The sequence below is a fragment of the Carassius carassius genome, chromosome 35 (genome assembly GCF_963082965.1).
Source record: "Carassius carassius chromosome 35, fCarCar2.1, whole genome shotgun sequence".
In the NCBI taxonomy this organism is placed as follows: Eukaryota; Metazoa; Chordata; class Actinopteri; order Cypriniformes; family Cyprinidae; genus Carassius; species Carassius carassius.
In genome coordinates, this window is record NC_081789.1 from 14,397,790 (window position 1) to 14,420,661 (window position 22,872).

The 22,872-nt window shown below is 36.8% G+C and overlaps 2 protein-coding genes across 4 annotated transcripts in view; both read left to right on the forward strand.

The window, feature by feature from the left end:
* neto1l (neuropilin (NRP) and tolloid (TLL)-like 1, like) overlaps window positions 1–22,872 on the forward strand; it is a 129,809-nt gene that overhangs the window by 62,634 nt on the left and 44,303 nt on the right. The window lies entirely within an intron of this gene.
* Window positions 1,572–9,054, forward strand: LOC132116016 (uncharacterized). 2 transcript variants are annotated; one of them, XM_059524528.1, is made up of 10 exons: window positions 1,572–1,879; window positions 2,318–2,423; window positions 4,132–4,278; window positions 4,667–4,830; window positions 4,919–5,049; window positions 5,241–5,334; window positions 5,492–5,836; window positions 5,974–6,151; window positions 8,089–8,216; window positions 8,522–9,054. In XM_059524528.1, the coding sequence occupies exons 2-10, from the start codon at window positions 2,342–2,344 to the stop codon at window positions 8,834–8,836; spliced, it is 1,584 nt and encodes a 527-aa protein (XP_059380511.1). In that variant the 5' UTR covers window positions 1,572–1,879; window positions 2,318–2,341; the 3' UTR covers window positions 8,837–9,054. The 2 variants fall into 2 exon arrangements, with proteins under 2 accessions (XP_059380511.1, XP_059380510.1); XM_059524527.1 differs by having other exon boundaries at window positions 1,574–1,879; window positions 4,919–5,055.

A 22,872-nucleotide genomic window follows, 5' to 3' on the forward strand; every position in this document is an offset into this window, starting at 1 on the left:
GACGCCTTTGAACAAGTCTTATTGCTTTTATACCGCTTCAGCATTGTCATCCGTTGACGTCAAGAGTGCGTCTCAATGTAGTTTTTCATTCTGAAATGGTGATATTTGTGTTTAACTGAGGCAGGCCTATTTTTACAGGTTAATGCATCCAGTGAAATAAGCATCTGCATGTCTGGCACACTGCGCACAAATTAATGACAGCAGTTAATTTGTTTGTAGCATGAATTGATCTTATCGGGAACTGTTTGCTGCACATTTACCACATCATTCTGTAAACACATTTCTGACACATCGACTCGCTAAATTGGGCAAGATTAAATGTTTTGATTAGAGCTGGAGAGTGGACAGGGAGGAAGGAGGAATGATGCACTTAATTCACCTATAAGTAAGCCCCGTTCCACTTCGTTACTGTTGCTTCCTCGGACAAACAGACAGCTGTCAGTGTAAAAACATCCCACAATGTTTTTGCACAATTTTGGACACAGATGCACCACCATTCAAGTGGGTATTGAATATTCCATGGAGGGATATATAAAAAATTGTGAAATAAATATAATGGATAACTCGAAGCGAGGGTTTACAGATCAAAATGTAAGCGGAAGAAGTTTCATATTATGATCTTAACGATCGCAGATGACAACATCCCGTATCAACACTGTTCATGTACCACAGAGTATAGTTAAATTAATGTACATTTAACTAGTTTAATATGGAGAGGCACAGAAATATGTAGACCTTCGTTTATGTGTTTTTGACTTACACTGACTGTACATGATGTGAGAACAGTTCGCTGTTTAGGTTTGTAATCACCTAATCATCATTGACTCACCAACTTTAATGTTAGCTGGTTTTAGCCAGAGATACCTTGCTGAAACGCAAGATGACATTAATGTTCTGCTTGAGCAGATTAAAATTGTAACTTAATGAGAGTATGACACCCCGAAAATTAACGTTTTTGTATTCATTGGGATTGGGGTTGAATGCTTTGGAACATTTTGCTAATTTCCATTGCCTATCCTCTCAGGATACTTGGAATTCAATGTTACAAGTACCACAGGCACATTGTTTTCCCATTTCCTTAGCATAAACACCAGTGTTGGTAAAACTGGTAGCTAAATGTCACTAGATGACATCATAATAGCAATTCATCAGTGGGCAAGATGAAAACTTAGATAAGGTTTGTCCAAGAAGTTGCTACAGTATATTTGTCCCTAAAAAAAGTCTCAAACGGTTCAGGGAAGTCACTAAATCCAGATACAAAGTAGCTAAATTGGCAATACTGATAAACAACATCAAACCGATGAAAGCTTCAGATCTTCCAATGTTTCTCTATATGGCGCTGAAACCTAAAGATCTCCGCGTTCCACTCCACGTGCAACTGATACTCGACTGCCATTGGCTCATCTGTGTTTGAGGGGAGGGGCTTACTGATAGGTCAGTTGTCTTTTTTAAGCCGTTTTTGGCTGCTATAGAAAGAAAACAAAAACAAAAAGCTCACTGTTCTGGTTTGACTAATTCGCTTCAGCTGCACAGCAAATGTCAGAGTGTTAAAATCCCAGAGTTTTGATGACCAGAGTATAATTTATACACTTTGGAGTAAACTGGGCTTAAAGTACACTTGTCAGGTTTCACCATAAACTCTCTCAAGTGTTAGTGTGTTGGTTCAGTGTTGATGTGGAGCTGTTGTAGTGTAAATAGTGGATGATGAACTCTTTGAGAGTCAATCTGTTGCTGTCCCGTCCGCATATGAGTTTAGGTTTCGATACGTCATCAGATCGACTACGCTGTCATTGGTTGAATCAAGATGCAGCCTCGTGGACACCAGTTTCCAACTGACATCCAAAGACGTCGTCGACATTTTGATTCTGCGGGACCGTAGGTAAGAAACCAGCAAGTGAATCATGCTGAATATTCCTGTTTGTCTTCTTGTTTTAATTCTCATAACTAAAACACTAAAAACGCTAATGTAGAAGTAACGTTAGAAGAGGTGTGACGTTTAGTAATTTAGTTTAACTAGCTAACTTAGTATATCAATGGTAGCTAAAGTGATTGTGAATGTTAAATCTGGTAAAACTGTTTTAGTGGTAACGTTGATCGTTGACCATTAAATGAAATTTCAAAAAGGAAATGCAGCAATCATTTTTTAACGTTAGCTGCCGCTCCCAATCTCGCGCCTTATGAAGGCTAAATTAACTAGCTAACGTTAGCCTGGAAAGCTAACGTTACAGATTCCCGTCAAATGATTGAGTCTGACTTTATTTGCACTACATTTGGTATTGTGTGTGTTCAATAAACCAATTGTATTTTTATGTTGTAGTAATATGTGAGGAAAACTACAGCAATGCTTTTCAAAGTACAGTACCAAGGAAAGAAGAAGTACATCAAACTCAATGGAGCATCATATCCAGCATTTCTCAGGGAGGGTAAGTTACGTTCTTAAGCATTCTTCTCTTCGTTCTCTTTATAATTGAAGTTTAGATCAGAGGTCGTGTTAACCGAATATTTTCCGTCATTGACTAGCTTTACGTTAATTTTTTTAGCAGTGACGAAAACATCTGAAGGTTTAATCAGGGTTCCTACAAAGTCTCGAAAGTTTGGAAAATGCTTGATTTTAATTTATTTCTTCAGGACGGCAGATGTAACTAAAATATAAATAAAACCGGCTGACAATGGTTTTAATGCGAGGCAGCCTCTGTTACGACTCAGGTCTCGTGTAATTCCATGTAAGTTAGCAGCTAACAGTCAGCAGCTATTTGGCGCCTCGTGTATTCGCCTGGCGCGCAAACATCTACATTAAGAAATGTCGCTTGCTGTAATTTTGTCGATAACTGCCTAGAAGATGATAAATAAAAACTGATTGCGTCGACGATCAACAGACTGAAAGGCACACACTGTGAGAGCTATGGGAGAATAAGCCTTCACCAGCCATGCCAAAGGTAATCGGAGACAAATGAATTTGACTGTAATTCTTTAAAAATATTATTAAATTAATTCATATCGAATCATTATATAACTGTAATGTAGGGAGGGGAGGGGGATGTTCTTTCCGTCGTGCACGTTTGTGTGAGCACTCTGGTTTCTATTCACAAAAGCAAAAGTTTAAATTTTAACGTCTGCAGCATTGTAGCCAATCGAAAGTTTTTTTTTATGATGCTTAGATGACTAAACTTACGGAGTGACAACCGCTTTTACCAGAGTGAGTTCTGTAAATAATCGTTCCGTGATAGTAGTAACCATAGCAACGGACGTGACAAAAAAATCTGATATGACCATTTAGATCTGTGCATCATGTCTTACTGTGTAAATACAGAATAGAGCTGTCACTGTCAAGAATAAATAAAACAAATCAGTGTTGGCTGAATATGTTTAGATTCATTTAGTCTATTGATAACACTTAAACACTCTTTTTCATGTGTCCTTTTTAAAACAATGCTCATTTATTAAAATAATATTTTAAGGTATTTAAGGAAGATTCATGTATTATATACTCATGATCATTATTATTATTCCAACCATCTACAAAAAAACTCATCCTAACCTACAGTTGACAACAAATATACAAACATATAACCACATTTTTAAAAAGTATCCAAAGAGTGATTTAATATAAGTTGTATTTATATTGAAGATTCTAATATTTTAGCTTGTAGTTTTCTAAAGGGGCGCGGTTTATACTATTTATATTCTTTCATTTTGTTGCTGCTTGAAAAATGGATTTAGGGACCTTACAAAATGCTTGAAAAGTGCTTAATTTAAACTTCAAAATCTGTACAAACCCTGACTATGAAAAGTGACTCTTTATATATTAAAAAATGCATAATCTAGCCTATATGCTCCTATATCCTGTAAGTTCATGATTAAAAATGAAAATGTGAATTAAAACGAAAATTTAATGAAAATTAAAATAGAGTAATAGATTATGGTGCAATTTTAACGACCATATCCATCAAAATAAAGGACAATGTGAAAGTCTTGCGCAACCACTGGTTTAGATGTACGTTTATATGAACTGTTATTCTTAGCACCATGCTAGTCTACCGTAGCCTTGCCCATTAAGAATTGTGCTAAAAACATTGTTCTCCCACTTTCTAACCCTAACACAACAACTTATGTTTTTTTCTGTATTCAAAGCTAAAGAGAAGTTCAGCATACCCCCTGAGACAAACATGTATGTGCTGGATGACAGTGGAACAGAGGTTGATGAAGAGGTCTTCAGCGACATCTTGGAGGAAAAAGCAGACATCCTGTGGACCATTGTTAATGTTCTTTCAGTTTCTGGTATTTGCTATCACAAAACCCAAACAGTATCTTCTCACCAATGTCCGATTTGTGCTTTCTCTGTTAAAGGACTACTTTGCATATTTCCAACCTTATCTCTTATCTGTCAGTGTTCACATAAGGATGTGAAAAACTACATTTGAGATAAAAATAGATTAGCCGGTAAGGCTGTTGACCCGAGCACTTCTCAAAAAACAGTCAGTTTTGCCATCTAGTAGTTAATGTATCATGGCCTAAACTGCTTAAAGTCTGGCCACATTAACTACCAAAACTCATGTAATTCCTGGAAGCAGTCTCACCATGCCTTTTTTGAACCTCTACTCACTTAAACCTGTGGAAACATTGACTGAAATATATATATAAAAAAAAATCTTTTTGCCCTTTTCAGACTCTCCCATCCAGTCCTCATGCACAGACACCTTGTCACTATCATCACCCTCATCGGACAGTGATGCTTCTCTGATGTCCCCAAAAAGACAGCGCATTGATGACGCCTTTGTGATGTCCCCAAAAAGTCTACATACTGATGACAGTTCTTCACAAGCCAAAGAGGTGATGTTTCTTCAGAACATTTCTCTTTATGTTGTAAACATTACATTTACCTGTTATTGTTACCATAACATTTTCCCCTGTTGTCCAGCTTGTCAAAAGAATTCTGGAACAAAAGCCTGGAGGGGAGAAAATCCTTGCAAAATATGCAATGACAGGAGAGATGAAGGACCGAGCACGCCGTGATCTTGTCAGCATTGTTGTTGCTGAAATGTTTGAAAAGTATGGGTAAGTAAAATACTTTATGGTGCATGATTTTGTAAAGTGTATATTCATAGTATTCAATTGCAGATTTGGTAGTTGTAATCAAATAGGTGATTATCATTAAATAACAACCGTGGCCAATGAGCTGTGGCCTTGCGCAGATCATAGGTTTTCCGGTGTGTTGGTTTTAATACACATTTATTCCACAGACGTGCTCCCCCTATGGATAAAAGAGCACAGTATGCATTGGGGATAGTAACACTGTTCCCCTCTCTAAAAGATCCCTACTCCAAAAAAGGCTATGTGAGTACATATTTAAAAGTAAGGTTAATCTTAATAAACAAATGAATAATGTTCTGGTGCATTTTAGAAGTCTAACACTTCTTTTATAAAGATCTCTATTGATTCATGCTGAAACAATTTTTTTATACATTTCCATCTTTGTTGATACTGTCTTTAGGAACACTTTTTTGACATAGACAGCAATGAGGGCTACATTGCCTGGAAGATTAAAAACACACAGCGAGAACTCAGCAATGGCGGTACCAATGGGGGTAGGAGAAGGAGCTCTCAAACTACAGGCAGCAGCGGACCAAACTTAGAGAGAGAAGTGACTAAAGTGCAGCAGTTGGAGGGAGACCAGTGTCGTGAGGCCATATCTCTACTGAAACACAGCACAGACAACGAACAGATCTTCATGAAAATGAGAGAAACCTTCCAGCACAGGCAAAAGTTGATCCATGATCCTGAGCAGTGCAGCACAGTGCTTACTGTGTTCCCAAGGTTTCTTGACACAAAAGGCCTGGTAAGTTTTTTTTTTTTTTTTGTAAGCACATTTATTATGTTTTTGCAAATGTCAAGAACAGCTGTTCAAAGATGAAAACGGTCACTTACCACTACCACCATCATCAAATACACATATGCTTGCTTCCTCCCCTTTAGGTGGCGCAAGACTTTGACCTGTTGTTTGGAGCTGAGACTTCATCAAAACTCCTTGAGAAATGGGATTTCCTGAAGGCCAAAGTAATAGAGCAAGCCAAGGACATCAGCAAGACACCCCTGCTTGACCATCTCATCCAGTCTGCAGAGGAGAACACTGATGAGGATGACGAGGTCCCAGGTAAATAATTTAACTGGATCTGGTGTGTATCTTTCAAATGTCGACTTAATTTATTTACCATGACAAATAGTTGTGTAGACAAATAATATATTTTTTAGGGCTGCAACAACTAATCGATAATCAAAAATAATCAAGAAAGAATTTCATTATCAATTCATTGTCACTTCACAATGGTGTAAAACGCATTTCTATGCATAAAACGCATCTGAAAAACAGAGCAGAGGTCGCAAAGTTAGCTGCTGCGAGAAAATTGCACAATACAAAACATGAGAATGTTTTATATTGAGTTCTTCAAACTGACTTGTAATTGTATTAATGTGGCCTGTCTTGTCAGATGCCGTGACAAATGTGTGTGATGTTTAATGTGTTTCAAGATGTGTTTTCCTCAGCATTTTACACAAAGTCCTGTCAGTAATTGAGTCTTCGTAAACTTCACTGAATGAGCGCAAGTCAGTACATCAATCAAACGGCGGTCGGAATGGAAGCTCTATAACCCTTGACTGAAGCCCACGTAGATTAATTTTAGGGCTGGTCCGAATACCATTTTTTGATCTTCGAAGCTTCGATAGGAATTAACATCGAATATTCGAAGCTTCGGAAGGAGGGGGCTGAACATATTTTTCTCTCTAATAAAGGCAGGAATCTCTATGCATCTGTCTGTTTGCATTTAGATGATTTATCTTGCATTTAGAACCGTTCATCCAATCGACTTCACGAGTGTAGTGTCACATTTGGTGCAATATAGACACGCGAGACGTGACACGTTCAGAATTAATAAACTTTTAATACAGAACAGCGCGAGCCGGAAGCGTGCGCGCCTCACGCGCAGGGCTTATATGCTCCGAGAACGGACACTGCACTAGTGATACAAAACACAGCCTAATATTTTTCTGAGTAACAAATAACTCTCAAATCAGAAATCAGCAGCACAGTAATTACTGACACAGTAAAGGGTAGGCTAATATATTGTTTTCTATTTCCACAATGTCAAAGCAACGCAGCTTATAGCCTACAAGCTCAGGCATGCACTTCTGCCCATACAAACTCCGCTGTTCTGCGCTCTAAAATAAGAGTATTGTATTTCGCCCAAAAATGCTAAAAAAATAACCGTGTGAGAGCGTGTTTTAGGCTATATCATGTTATAGCCAGGTATGACGACGCTTACAGCACACGTCACCGCAGATCAGCATCTATTCATCAAGCCAATGTGCAAACTATCGTAAATCAAAGTGAAAGTGGGTCGCAGATGCTTTAACACACAATCAACTTCATTAAAAGTAAAGAACCAAAATGATCTTACCAGGGCTGTTGCCGCTCTCTTATTGCGGTCTTTGACTTAGAAATTTTAGCTGACGATCAGTAAAATGCATGCATCTGTTGCTGGTGACGTGCACTCCATTACATCTGCCTATAGCGCGGGATTTGAAGTTTGGATTCATATCCGTTTTTCAAAAACACATTTATGTGTTCATTGTTCATATTGATAAATCAGAGAGAGCTATATCCGATCTGAGAAAACGCATGACAGCCCCATTCAAGCGCGAATGGGAACCGTTTCTAGGGGGATGCCAGGTTGTGAAAAAAAAAAAATTAAAACAAATATTCGAATGTCAAACTTGAAAATCGAATACCAACCCACCGAACAAATATTCGAATATTCTGATACAGCCCTAATTAATTTACTATCGTTTTCATAGGCTTCAATTGACACAATGTTTGAAGGAGATCATTGTGCAGAATAAAATTTCCTCGATAAATTGGCCTTTTAATCCAACCAATTGATTAATAATTGACAGGTTAATAGATTATCAAAAAAATTGTTAGTTGCATAACTAGTATTGTTATTGAAAAGAGTTTTGAGTTTTAATATTGATGTAGTATCAAAGGTTTTGGTCAGGTGTATATCATGCTTAAAGCAGGTGCTTCTGTCTTCTCAGGTTGGGATAGTGACATGGCCTCACTGCTACTGCTGGTCTACCTACTGCCACCACCTCCAAGTGGAAAGAAGGGAGCTGTAAAGATCAGTACCCGGGAAGCTGTGGACCATGTAGTCAAATTTCATAAGGTCAGTGTGCCCTAATCTCCAATGGCAATAGCCATTGTCAAAAGGCAATTGTGTAACCCCCCAGATCATTAATTTGTTTCTTTTCAATGCCACCGCCACAGAATTTTAAGTCTGGTAATTATGTTTTGCCTCCTTGAAGTATAGCAAATAGATAGTGGGGTTCACCTCTTTTGACTGCAGTCTTGTGCTCGTGCTATCAGAGTGTGACTTTAGGAAGTCACAGACAGGTTTCTATCAGAGTGTGACTTATCCATCAAAATGTGATGTTCAGTGTAGATTCATTTCAGTTTATTGTTATCTTACAGTCATGTCGCAGCCTTCAGGAGCACTCTGGTCCAAACCAGCGGAGGCAGCCCTACATCCTGGCAGTTGGGACGACAAGAAAGCACATCCACGAGTTCTACATTGCATTGGATGGTGATCTCCTTCCCTGCAAGGGCAAGTCTTCCCTGTCAGCCTTTGATGAACTTTTCAAAGCACATTATGTTTTCGGCATCTCCTATGACCAGGCCTTAAATGGCATGTACACATTTGTGCAGACCACCATCTACAACATTGATGTTGGTCATTCTCACGAAACTCCCAGAGTCAAGGACCTAAGAGCTAAGCTCCTCAACTAAAAAGTTATGATGTTCAGATGCTTTGTTTGCAAGTCTAGTTTTGTTACCGTTCAAATGTTGATCCGTCATCTCAAAGTTTTCCATGCCTTTTATCCTGGTAAGAAGTTTCAGTTAATGTGTGACCAGGCTGGATGCCACCAGAGATTTTGGACTTTTTCAGGCTTTAGAAAACATCTCCATAACAAACATCGCGCAAAAAATCTAGATCAATTTGAGAACGAACCTGTCATAGTTGAGAACAATCCCGTCATAGTTGAGAACGAACCCATCATAGTTGAGAACGAACCTGTCATAGTTGACGTAGCTGATGATGTTAATTTAATTCCAGAGCAACCAGAGAATTCTCAAAGCTGTAATGAGACCAGGCAACATACCCAAGAAATGTGTGCATCCCTTATTGCAAATCTCCAAAGCTGTGGTGTGGCTACTAATGTCATAACGACTGTTGTTGAAAATATGGAGGAACTTGTAGAGGAATTACATTCAAATGTTAAAGATGATGTTGTAAAATTACTCTCTAACGATGAGGAGATCAGAACAAAGTTTGACGATTATTTTGACAACCTTGAAAATCCATTTAGCAAACTAAACACTGAGGCAAAAAGGAAAAAACATTTCAGTGAGAAATGGGGTATTGTAGAACCTGTAGAGGTAGCCCTAGGAGTGAGGTATGACGCTAGAAGGAATCGAACTACTGGCACATATGATCAAGTTCCCATAACAGACAAATTTGTTTATATTCCTCTATTGCAAACTTTGAAGTTCATATTCACCAACCAAGAGATCTGTGATCATTTTGTGCAGCCTTGTGAGAAAACTGGGTTTTACAAAGACTTCTGTGATGGTAACTATTTTAGAGACCACCCCCTCTTCTCTGAAAAACCAAACTCTCTCCAAATACAGATATTCTACGATGATTTTGAAATGGCAAATCCTCTCGGATCCAAGCATGGTATCCATAAGGTTGGAAGTATATACTTTGTTTTACGAAACCTATCTCCAAAGATTAACTCTGCTCTTATGAATATTCATCTTTTAGCCCTTTTTCATACTGAGGATGTGAAGAAGTATGGATTTGATTTAATCTTACAGCCCCTCGTACGTGATCTGAAAATCCTTGAGTGTACAGGAATTGAAGTTCCTTTCTCTGATGAACCAGTTTACGGAACAATTGCACAAGTAACTGGAGACAATTTGGGATTGCACTCATTACTCGGGTATGTTGAATCATTCAGTGCAAACAATTTCTGTCGTTTTTGTCTAGTGGACAAACAGACCTCACAAACGGTTTTCAGGGATGATGATCCAAGAATAACATTGCGTAATAAAGCACTGCATGATCAGCATTGCAATGACCTCATGGTAGATCCTACACTGCCATCCACATTTGGAGTTAAGCGACAATGTTTATTCAATGATCTACAGTACTTTCATGTTTCTGAAAATTATGCTGTAGACATTATGCATGACATATTGGAAGGAGTGGGGCAATTTGAGCTGAAGTTGCTGTTTGCTTACCTCTCAGACAACAAAATCATATCCAAGACAGATGTTTGTAACCGAATATACTCATACAATTATGGCTTTGTTGAGCGAAAAAATCGTCCAACCAGAATAAACTTGGAGCAGAATGGAAACGGAATTGGTCTCAATGCCATTCAAACTTTTTGCCTAATCCGGAATATGCCCTTGATATTTGGAGATGTTTTACGAGAAGGAAATGCCCACTATAGACTCTTGTTGCTTCTGTTGCAAATTATGAACATTATATTTTCTCCAGTTGTTACTGATGGAATGACAGTATGTCTGAAGCATCTCATTGTTGACCATCACCAACTTTTCAAAGAGCTTTACCCACATCGCAGAATGATCCCTAAACATCACTTCATGATTCATTACCCCAGAGTAATTCGAAAAATAGGTCCAATTCTACATGTTTGGTCAATGAGATTCGAAGCCAAACATAGGTTTTTCAAAAACACAATCAAAAATTTCAAAAATATAACAAAGTCATTGGCCCAAAAACATCAGATGGCTATAGCATACCATTGGGAATCAATGCCATTTAAAAGTATTGACTGTGGGCCAGTAAAAACTGTTCAGCTCATTGAATTGCCACATGGTGAGATGATTGCAGAAGAACTGCAGGTTGACTCAGACTGTGAAGTTGATCTGACTTCTTGGATCACTTGTTTTGGAACTGAGTATCGTCCAGGCCTTTTAGTTTGCACGGACAAAGAGGACGATTTGCCTGTATTTAGTCAGATAAAAGACATCATTGCATTTAATCGAGAATATTTTCTTGTAACAGAGGACTTTCAGACACTTTGTTTTGCAGAGCATTTTCATTCCTTTCATGTGACACAGGGAAATGATCATAATGTTTCCATGCTTAAAGTTGATAAATTGCACTTCTTTAAGCCGTTTGATCTGCAAACTACTTATGGTTTTGATAGGGATTATCAATATGTTGTTCCTGTACATGTGTTTGTATGAGTTTGTGGTTTTTGTACATCCATGAACTGTTAAATAAAACCGACATATAAGCACTGACTTGGAGTATTTTTCATTCACTGATGGTTCTAGGTTTACACTACAGGTGTAGGAAACTATTGAAACAATGTAAATAAAAAAGTACCAGCTTTAGAGTACAGTTGTACTCTTAAAGTGTTAAATAATGAGCTCTGCAAAGGTTCTAGGTTTACACTGCAGGTGTTCAAAAGCACTGAAACGGTGTCAAAAAGTGCTAGTTATAAGAGTTCATTTTAACTCTCCAGGTGTTCAAGTTTAACTCTATTTTGAGAGTATATATTTTACACTTTTTACAGTGTTCACTGAACACCGAACTCTTGGACCTATATATACACTGAAACCAGTGTTCAGTGAACTCCTATAGAGTACATTGAACACTCTGATTTTTGCTGTGTGAAGCTGATTGCAAGTGATTATATCTAATTCTTCCATTTTATCTTTTAAGTTTTCTTAAAAGCCAATTGCTTAAAAAACATTCATAAAGTCTTCTTGTAATTGTTTTAGTTAGTTAGTTAATTAGTTGAATTTAATTTTATATTTTAATGACTTAATAAATTAGTAGCGTTCTATCAGTTTACAAAACCCCTGCAGTTTCTTCATGAAGCTCAGTTTGGCAAACCATGATATAATGAAAATAATGTTTAATCCACTTCATGTTGTTGATCTCTTTTTTTTTCTTGTTCTCTCTTCTCCTATTTTTAGATCAGTTTGGTACAAGATGATCCTGTTCAAATCAATGTGACAAGGTCAAAAGTAATCTAAAAGTAATCAGATTATTCTATTACCTAAAATTTGCAATGTAATAGATTACGTTTTAACTACATTTCTCTCATCATGTAGTTTGCAATCAGTAATAGACTAAAATATGTCAGTAATCTTTGCAGCACTGACAATATATAGTCAAATTCTATTCTTTGGTTGAAAGAGTTTAGTTTAAATCAATATGATTAAATTATGTTAAACCCTCATGTTGTATTAAACTTGTGGCATTCCCCGTCAAAAATTATCAGTTTACAATCAATCAAAAAAACTAACACTATCTTTTCTAATCTTTTTTGTATTTATTTATTATACAATTATCAAAAGCAAAAAAGGCCTCTAACAGTAGCTTGCTCTACTCTTTTTCTATTCTACCTGTTTAATTTTATTTATTATATAATTTAAAAAAAAACTTGCTACATGTACTGCGTTGATGTAACTAAGACTTGTTGTAGCACCTGCATATCACTCCTTTTTTGTTGATTTTGATTGCTTCCATTTTCCTCATTTATAAGTCAATTTGGATAAATGTAAATCACCCTAATAGAGATCCTCAATTTATTGTATAGATTTTAAACACAATGTTTATATACATAAACGTTATTATAGTTGTCTCTGTGCTCAGACCTAGAGCTTGTCACCTTTAGTGGATCTTAAAATTCCTTTGCACTATTTTGATGATATCTGAAAACATTTGGCTTTGAGCATCTATGCGAGGAAGCGTGGAGCGATGCAAACGCTCGGCAGCACGGCAGAGTTAAGTAAGTCAGGCGGTGTCCTCTCTGAAGACAAACACATACTCTGAGAGAGAGCCTTCTGTTTACCAGAGCCAAGCGTGGCAGTTTTCCAGAGCAGCTTAAAACCTCTCGCACAAACACTCAATTAATCAAGTCCGTTTTAAATTCCACACATCAATCCGCAATAGAGAGTTTGACATTAGCACACAAGTTGCGCGGCAAAGGGATTCTGGTACTTTAATATCAACAAACTCTCGCTGGAACACATCAGCAGCTTATGCGAAGATGCATCTTTATACTCCGTTTCAACTTTTCAAACAAAGGATTTGGGATTATTTTTGTGCATTAGAGGTGTTAAGCCTGTCTGTTCATTTGTCGTTGAAGTCAGATGAGCTCTGAATCAATAGAATGCAAATGTCTGCAGGTATAACTTACATGCCTCTTGCCATATTTGAAGTGAGTGAATCAGTGAAAATGAAAGCTCTCTATGGAGTACAAAACCTCGAAATGCAATCTGATGCTCTAATTACCTCTTTTCAAAATCACATTTGAGATTCAGCTGTGTCCCAGGCCTCCATGATTACTACAATGAAAGAGCTGTACTGTATAGTGCTGATTTATTGCATGAATAGCTCAATGTGAGCAATGTTTATTACAGCTATTGGAAAGCATTTATTTAAACAAAACGTCAGCGTGTGAACAACTGCCTCGTCAGAGTTTCTCTCCGAGCGGTGAAAGGTGGGCGGTATTGATCGGTATAAGACACAATATGTGTCCTCAGCTACACTCCGGGAAATAGGAATGCCAAACTGTGGCCCCTCCAGCACTTTCCTGCTAAATTAACAGCTTAATCAATGACAGGGAGGACACCTATTCTCTTCTGATGTGGAGTCACTCTGTCGAAAGCAATAAAGCTGAGCCTTAGTGAGATGTGGAGTAAAATGAGCCAAAAGAGTTCGCACTTCTGCTGCATGCAGTTTTAATGCGGCGAAAGATGCTTGTTATGGTTCTTGTAAATGTAGCAGTGAGGGTTTGATGTAATTTATTGTGATGATTTGGAAACTGTCTTAAACATTTCATCTTGCTTATTTGAAAGCACACTTGACTATTGGGTGCTAAACCGCACAATCCAAACTGCGACTCTTTGCCAAAGTTCCAGTCTGGTAGAGCTTGGCACGACTTTTTGATTCTGATGAACTCTGAATCAGTAAATCTCATCGCTAATGACTGATTAGGTCTGTTTTGTAACACACTCTCTCTAGCAAAGTGACTGGTGAATTCTCTTTTCTAGTGTGCTTCATATACTGTATATTATGGAAGCCCATTTTCGCAAAAGATAATTGCAACTTTTTAACTCACAATTCTGTCTTTTTTCTCACAATTGCATCATATAAACTTGTAATTCTGACTTTTTTCTCAACTGCGAGTTATAAAGTCAGAATTGTGAGATATAAATTCAGAATTTTGAGACATAAACTTGCAATTTCCACTGATATGTTTATATGTCACAATTATGACTTAACGTGCAATTGCGAGTTCGTATTACACAATTCTGACTTAGTTTCTCAGAATTGTTTAGTTTGTATCCCGCAATTCTAACTTTATATCTCACAACTGTGAGTTTATATCATGCAGTTGTGAGAAAAAAAGTCAAAATTGTGATTTATATCTCACAAGCTTTCATAGTATATGGTATATCATTCTTATGATACATACTTTATTCTAGCATTAACTATACTACAGTATGTACAGTATACAGCCTTTTATGAATTATCTTCTGAAATATGCAGTATTCAGCCAGAGTAGACAAAGTAAATTGTAATGCAACCTTCGACATTGCCTTCTTGACTCATTATTTGACCTAAGAGTGAAGAAAATATTACACATAAAAATTGCATTAAAAAGGCAAAAAAAAGAGTGCCTTTAATTGAAATGTTTACTGCATATATTACTATTTTATACTATTTTATATGTATATATATATATATATATATATATATATATATATATATATATATATACTACTGCTCAAAAAGTTTGGGGTCGGAAAGATTTTTAATGTTGTTGGTGTTTTTTCTGAAAGATGCTTATTATAAAAAGCTTAAGAAGATCTAATCAGTGCAAGGCAGCATCAAAAATACTGTAAAAACTCTAATAATGTGGACTATTATTAAATATAGAAAATATTTATTTAGTATTTATATTTAAAAGATATTGAAACCAACATCTAATACTAGTTTATTTATAATTATTTTAAGTAGTGTTTACTCCTGCACTGAAAAAAAGGAAAAGCAGTTTTACTGAATTTACTAAAACAATACACTTACATACTACTTAATACATTTATGTTTAAGATGGAAACATAATTTTATTGTTTAAATTCTAAATGAAATTCAACGTAATTATCAAAACATGATATAATCACTTTGCAAGAAAATGTTCAAATTGTTTCAGATTTCAATCAAATGGTGTTCATGTAAAATGATTTTTTTCTGCTGTTTGATTTATTTAATTAAAATAGGCCCATGTCACACAATTACTTTGTATTTTCTTCTCAACTTAATTCCATTGTGTAGGCTATAATTAATCTAATTCAGGTTTGTGAAATACATCGTTTGCGCGGGAGCAACGTGCGAGAGAGCGTCTGCGCATGCGCTTTGAAATCCAGACCACACCAGGACCGTTGGTTTGGAAAGGACACATGAGGGGACTGACTGACTTGTTTTCAAAGCTCATTAAAAGGTAAGAATTTCAGTATCAATCGTATGATATATTATAAAAATGCAGTCATTGTCAGATTAAATGCAACAATAATGTTTTAAGATAACCCCACATGCTTTTAAATCATGTCGATGGTATATTTCGTCGAGTGTTGTCGCAGATTTTTTTTTTCTTTTCTTGGGGTGGGTAACGTTAACGTTAAGTAAACCTTAAATATTACTGGTAACATTAGTTTATCAAACGTCTACAATCCGATTAAACAATTTACATATGGAAATCAAGTTTTCATCAGGTGAATAATAATAACATGGACTTTAGGATTTGTGTGGGGGAGGGGTTCGTAGCCGTTGTCATATCACTGCAATGGGCAAAAGCGCTCGCTCAATGCTCTGTCATTCCATGTCTTTGATTTACCAACGAATAATTGAGTTAAACATACAGTATGTTTTTAGTGCAGTGACCTATTTTATCAAGTAAAGGAATACTCTATAGCCCCGCCCTCGCCCCATAACTCACAAAAATCTCTCTCAGGCAGGTTTTTAGATTACAATATTAGGATTTCACATCTAAGTTAATAAAGTTTTTGTTGGCTAACTAACATGGTTGTCACTTTGAGATGGATATCATAATTACTATAAATGACTGCTGCAATAAAGGTTATTTTATGGTATGCTATAAATTGTTTTTTAAAGTGAATGTTGGTTAATTTTCTAGTATTTACCATACATTTTGGAAAAAATTAAAAAGCCTTTTTCCAAAAAGGTACATCTTAAAAGGGGGTAATATTATAAATAGCTTTGTCTTTAATTTGGAAGAGTACAGTAAATTGTTACTTAAAATCATTAACTGTTGTTGTTATCACTAATTTCTGCTCGTTCTCTCTTTACAGTGACATTTGCTGTACATTTGGAATTTCAAAGCCTGTTCAGACAAATTACGAGCTAAGTCAGTCCCCAACAAAGGCAGTTAGCCTTGTAGAAATTAACTGATGAATAACCCTTGGCTGACTATTTGATTGGACATGTGCAGATGGTAACGTTAAAGAGATCGTTGTCTTTAGAGAAAATTGAACACTGCTTATTCCTGATAGAAAGCTGAAGTCTTGAGGGGTTGGTCCAAAAAATTGTTCAATACAAGGTCTATGTCACAGACAGAGAGTTTGAACAAGTGGGAGAGGCACTCATCAAGAAGCATCCATGTTTAACAGAAAAGGGCTCAGACACTGGGTATGGGAGTTGGAAAGTGAGCCTTAAGTACAAATTATCTAACTATCGCACACATCCCCGAAAACTTGGATGTCCTTAAGTTACTGTAAATTCTTTAAAGCACAAGCCAGATGGAAAAAAAAGCCCTGCCTACAATGTAAAGACGCCCAAGAGAGGTGAAGTGTACTACTGCCCCTCCTATTCCCCTAGAGAGAACAACCATACTCTGTAGATTGCAAGAGTTGAGCTTCTTTCAGATGTGAAGAAAAAAAACAATAGAGAGACTATTAAAACTAAAATGCAGAGAACATTTGCACTTAGGAGACAAGAAGTGCTTCGTTGTGCCCCTATGATCAGCGACTTCATGATGAGATGGCCAGCTCTCTTTGATGTCAATGAGCTTTGTGATAGATTTCCAAAATTGGTTGAATATGTCTTACAGAGAGTCATATCTTATTGTTTAAACTAATTTATTTTTGTTAACATTGTGCTTTCAGGTGAATGCAGAGTTCAAGCGAAACACAACAGTTCCTCTACAGTCAAAATTTCTGTCACAGCTTGACCTTCACTATGAAGCACTATGAAGGTTTTCTGAAGGTGTTTGAAAGGCGACCAGGGCAACAAGACCGAAAGCTGAAAGAGATGATGTCAACTGTAGTTGAAGTAAGTGAGCAAAGTTGCACTTGCATATGGTGATCACATCAAAAACATTCATATAATCCCCTTTAACGAAGTCTTTTCAGAAGGCTTTCTGAGTCGCATCCATAGACCGCAACATAACTGACATTTGAGGCTGTGTGATATGGACAAAAAGAAAAAGACATATACATTTTAATCACGATTTTGACACACAGACTATGCTTTACAGTAATAAATACATTCAGTATGAATTTGAAACATTTCCAAAAGAAAACCAATTAGAGCTTTATCAAAAAGTTGTAATATGTCTCTAGAACAGACATAAGTCAAAATAATCACTAAGTAAAGATGTAACAAAATGTCTAGACGTTTGCAAAAAAATATAAATAAATAAATCCTGTGTCCAGGGACTTTTTTTGTCATGTATTGTTCATAGAGCTCATTGTAGCTAATAAAATAATTTGAATCAATATATAATTTTTAATTACTTACTTATTAGGTAAGTAGCCATGTAATAAGCAGGGTAATGTACAGACATCTGGCTGTTATAACTGAATAAACCTCTTCAGTGTGATACAAGACCCTCATTCACGTCGGGTCCTGATCACACTGTCTGGATTTATTCTTGTGATAACGGCTGATTGCCTGTAAAAGATCCCTTTCATGTCACACACTTAACCAAAAATTATATAAAGTCATAAGGTATTTTACAGTCTCCAGGCTCACATAATCTCTTACATCAACATTTGTTTAAATATTGACAGATTATAGATAGAAATAGATTTTAAAGGTTTACTAACGTATATAGTTGGCTAATTGCATATGATGATGCTGAATTAGCAAAAACCCTCTCTTTGTGTTGAAATATTATTAAGTTTCACTATGAACATGAATTTGGAAATTAGTGATCAAAAAGGCACGGACAGTTATTTTTGCTTTATTGAACTGATTTAAAAAAATGCATTGTTTGGATGTCAGGTTAGTACACTATAATTTTTTTTGTTTGTTTGTGTGCATGTATTCACACTCTATTTTTTGTAATTGATATTATTAGCATTAGGTAAGTTGCATTACATCTCACATAATAAAATCAAGCTATTATCTTTATTATATTTCTCTAGACTACAACATATTTGCCATACACATACATTTTTAGGAACTTTTAGTGAATGAGACCCATTGTGCTCTTTTGTTTAATTGTGATTTGAGTAATATCTTAAACTAACCTTTCTTTTTCTGCTTTGGCTTATTTTTAAGGATGACATTGATGCAGCTTGTGAACTTGCCATCAGAGGACTGTGTATCTATCTTAATGAGGACCCTAAAGATCTCATTCAGGAGTATGTGGTGAGTAGTTATAGCTTAACTGATGGAATCTGTACTATGTTCAACAAGCAACATATTACTACATCTAAAAACCATGGTTTCATCAAATATGCACACTGCAACATAAATAAAAAAATAATAATTTTATCCACTAGACATGTAGCATTAATTGTTTAACTTCTAAATGTTTGCACACATATTTACTTATTCAAGGACAACACTGGTAATACCGATATCACCGTTGGTGTGTGTGTGGGGGGGGGGGTTCATTGGAGTTTCCCTCTTTTCTTCGCTTGGTTTGTAAGTGGCGTGCTCATTTTACTTTCACTTTCAAATTAGCAGCAATTGAATTGTTGCAATTCGGCGTCAAGCAATTGTTCGAGGTTTTCCTCTTTTCCTCTGATTTCTTGGCTTTCAAATAGCTTGAAAAAGCGCCATGCACTTTTTACTTTTAACTTTCACAAGCAACAAATACATCAAACTCAGAACTTTTATTAACAAAACTAATAAAAATACAATTTATATGCCTAATAAAATAACAAATTACTTAGGCTACACAAAGTTTAAATAGGTATAAAAAGTTGAAAATCAGCAAAACACTATGGAACCAAATAAATAAGAAACATAAATTTGAATAGCAAAATGAATAAGAATGCTTGGAGGCACGGCATATACACCTTGATATACAATATATTTTATTAAATACACAAAGTTTAAATAAAGTAATCAGCTTACACTGTGGAACAAAATAAATAAGAAATGCATGTTTGAAAAAACATCCAGTCAATAGGCTTTTCAAAATCTAAATTATAGCCAAACATGTGCCTTTGCATTTCCTTTCTAAACAGACATCTGCCGTAGTCTTCTCTTTCTCACCTCACTCTTGTCAGTCAGGTTGACTCGCTTTCCTCACGTGATAAATAAAATCTGTCTCCTGCCCTGTGGTGCACTGACGTTCATGCACGGTTCAGCATGCTGCATTGAGCTTTTAGTTTTTAAACATGTCTGTCCTCTAACTGAACTAGGCTAAATTATTTTTGTTACTATTAAAAAAAATCTAAACATTGGTGGGGGGGGGCGGTGCCGCGGTACAAAAAATGATGTATCCAGTGTTATGGCTTAACACTAGGAATGGGCGTTTTCCGCAAATATCACATTCGAATATTTTAGCTCACAAAAAACGAATATTCGAATATTCGTTTATTTAAATTAAATTTCATGAGACAGACGTTATTTTTCAGTAACATTTATTGTTTCCGTCATTTTTGAACAAGCTTATATGCACAATAAGCTTAAACATTACACTACATCGTGTTTTGTAGCTGAAAACCTTTAACAATGTTTGCAAAAAAATAAAATAAATAAAAAATAAATAAAATCACGAATTCCAGCGTGTTGTGCAAAGGGAGCAATTAGGCTATTGTACAGAACGTAGCCTAGGCTATATTTAACTTTTAAACTTTTAGCAAATCTTTTTTGCTTTCTTTCTATTGTTTTACATGTTCTTGTTAAGGAACACAAGCATGTCAACATGATCGGGGGAAAGTCTGCTCCTTATTCTGTTAACAATAAGTCCGGCTGCGGAGAAAACGCGCTCTGACGGCACAGACGTTGCCGGGACTCACAAATAACGGTGTGCTAATTGACTAAGTTTCGTGAAGCGCTTGTTTTCGTTCCACCACTGAATGGGATCCTCATCTGGTGGAATACATGGCTCCAGCAAGAACTGTTCCCACTCGTCTCGGCTGGACTCTCCGTAATCATCGCCGAAGAACTGGCTCAGCCTTTTCCGACGGGTGGGCATTGCATCCTCTTCATCGTTGGTGACGGCAGCTGCATCCGTGCCACTCGCATCAAGGATAATACTCTGATAATGTTCAAAGAGTTTTTTTCTTACTACTTCTCTCATGTTTTCGTAGAGGAACTGGAGATGTTTGTGCCGAGGGTCTAGGGCAGAAGCGAGAAGAGGAGTTTTCCCTGCATTCTCCAAGTTAGCGGTGTTAATTCGTTGCTTGAGAGATGCCCCAACAATGCTTTTGAATTCGGTCACTTTCTGTGATTCTCCACGGCATATTTGAAGATGTCTGTAGACAAAAATTAATTAATTAATTAATAAGAACTGCGGTCTTCTTCGGTATATAATTTATTTTGTAAGTGATCTTTTAAATAAATCATGACTGGAGTCACTTATCAAATTAATGTAGCTGCATTTTATTCGTTTGAATTTATTTGCTTATATTTAAAAAAAACTAATTTAGAAAAAAAAAGAGAACCATTTAGAAATAAAAATCAGTAATCAACATCAAAGGAATCTGAACAAATTATTAACTTATATTCATTCATTCGTTAGAACTAGACGAACCTGCACAGAAGGCTTTGCACAAGTGGATACACCATGGAGACTGACACGTAGTTTTCGCCACCCAGTGCTTCACTTGCCGTTTTTAGAGACTGGAGCACAGGTAACAAATCCTCAATTGTCTGCCAGTGATCGTCGATTAGCTCCAGGGTTTTAGCATCCGCCAGTTTGGTTACAGTCCTGTCAGAGAGCACGGCGGTGATGGCCCAGCGCTGTTCATGTAAACGCGCGAGCATATCAGCAGCCGAATTCCAGCGTGTTTTGCAGTATTGCACAAGTATGTGCAAAGGCAGTTCTAACTGTCTTTGTTTTTGCTTGAGTGCATTTGAGGCGATCGTGCTGTGGTGGAAATGTCCTACAAGTCTACTACATGCACCAATTAGTCTATTCATGCTTGCAGCTTTAAATCCATCATTGATGGCCAATTGAAGTGTGTGCGCGAAACAAGGTACAGATTCCCAGTTCACGTCTCTGTTCGCGGCTATCATATTACTTGCGTTATCGTGCACGCAAGCGACCACTTTGCCGTCCAGGCCCCATTGCTCTACAGATGTCTTCAAATAATCTGCCAGGTTCGCAGCCGAGTGTTGCTCTTCCATTGCTCGGGTTTGCAGGACATAGCTGTTCACCTTAGTGTCAGCAATAAAATGGCACGTTATAGTGACATAGGACTCTGTGGTTAATGCTGTCCAACTGTCAGATGTAATGGCCACGAAGTCTACTGTCGCCAAAGTAGATTTTAGTTTGGAAACCGAACTCTCATGTTGAAGCTCTATTCTTGCTGTTATGGTTCTCCGTGAAGGAATGTCATAATCTGGTTCAAGAAACTGCAAGACTTCCTTAAAACCTTCCCCCTCGACAAAACTTAAAGGAAGCATATCTCTTGAGATCATTTTTGCTATGAGTTGAGTGGTCTTCTCGGCTCGCTCGGGGGTACATCTCCGCCTACTTGAAGTCGTGAACATGGTGATGGGCAGCTGTGTGTCTTCATTATTAGGTTCGTCAATTATAATATTTCGGTGTTTGCACTTAAGATGATTCCTCATTGTAGAAGTGCTGTTGTGGTAACTCAGTTTCGCTTGACAGATTTTGCACACTACGTGATGATCATTCTGATCAAAGTATTTCCAAACTTCGCTACGCTTAGATGCAGAGGACGCCATTTTGTCAAACACTATCAACTGGTTTCCACTGCACGCTCCACAGCGCCACCCAACGCATATAGGCTGTTAGTTTTAGTTTGCGTGCTCAGGTTTTATTGTGGATTTTTTTTTTTTTTTTTTTATATAGCGAAATTCGATTAGCATTTTTATTTATCGAATAATTACAGCAGACCGAATATTCGAATGTTCGAATATCCGTGCACACCCCTACTTAACACCAGTATAACTAAAAACACTGTCTATTGCAGCAACCCTATTCCCTATAACCCTACTGTGCATATTCAATACCATATGCCACATTACTTAAAAACCAGCACATAGCTAGTATCACATGTGGGAAACAAATTACATTTCTAATTTCTAACAAGTCTAATTATATTTTTCTTATTTCCTATTCTTACTGTGTTATGACCTAAAGCCAGGGGTGTCAAACTCAATTCCTGGAGGGCCGCAGCTCTGTACAGTTTAGCTCAAACTTTAATGAAACACACCTAATTCAGCTAATCAAGGTCTTTAGGATTACTAGAAATCTCCAGTAGATCTCCAGGAGCAGGATTGGCCACCCATGATGTATATTTTACAGATGGTGTAAAAT

What these genes read in the sequence shown, in the direction of transcription:
- LOC132116016 (XM_059524527.1), top strand. Translation starts at nt 2,342, where the DNA reads ATGCTTTTCAAAGTACAGTACCAAGGAAAGAAGAAGTACATCAAACTC. An exon ending in TTCTTGACACAAAAGGCCTG is followed by an intron (nt 5,837 to 5,973) that starts GTAAGTTTTTTT and finishes CCTCCCCTTTAG; the next exon opens with GTGGCGCAAGACTTTGACCT. An exon ending in TGAGGATGACGAGGTCCCAG is followed by an intron (nt 6,152 to 8,088) that starts GTAAATAATTTA and finishes CTGTCTTCTCAG; the next exon opens with GTTGGGATAGTGACATGGCC.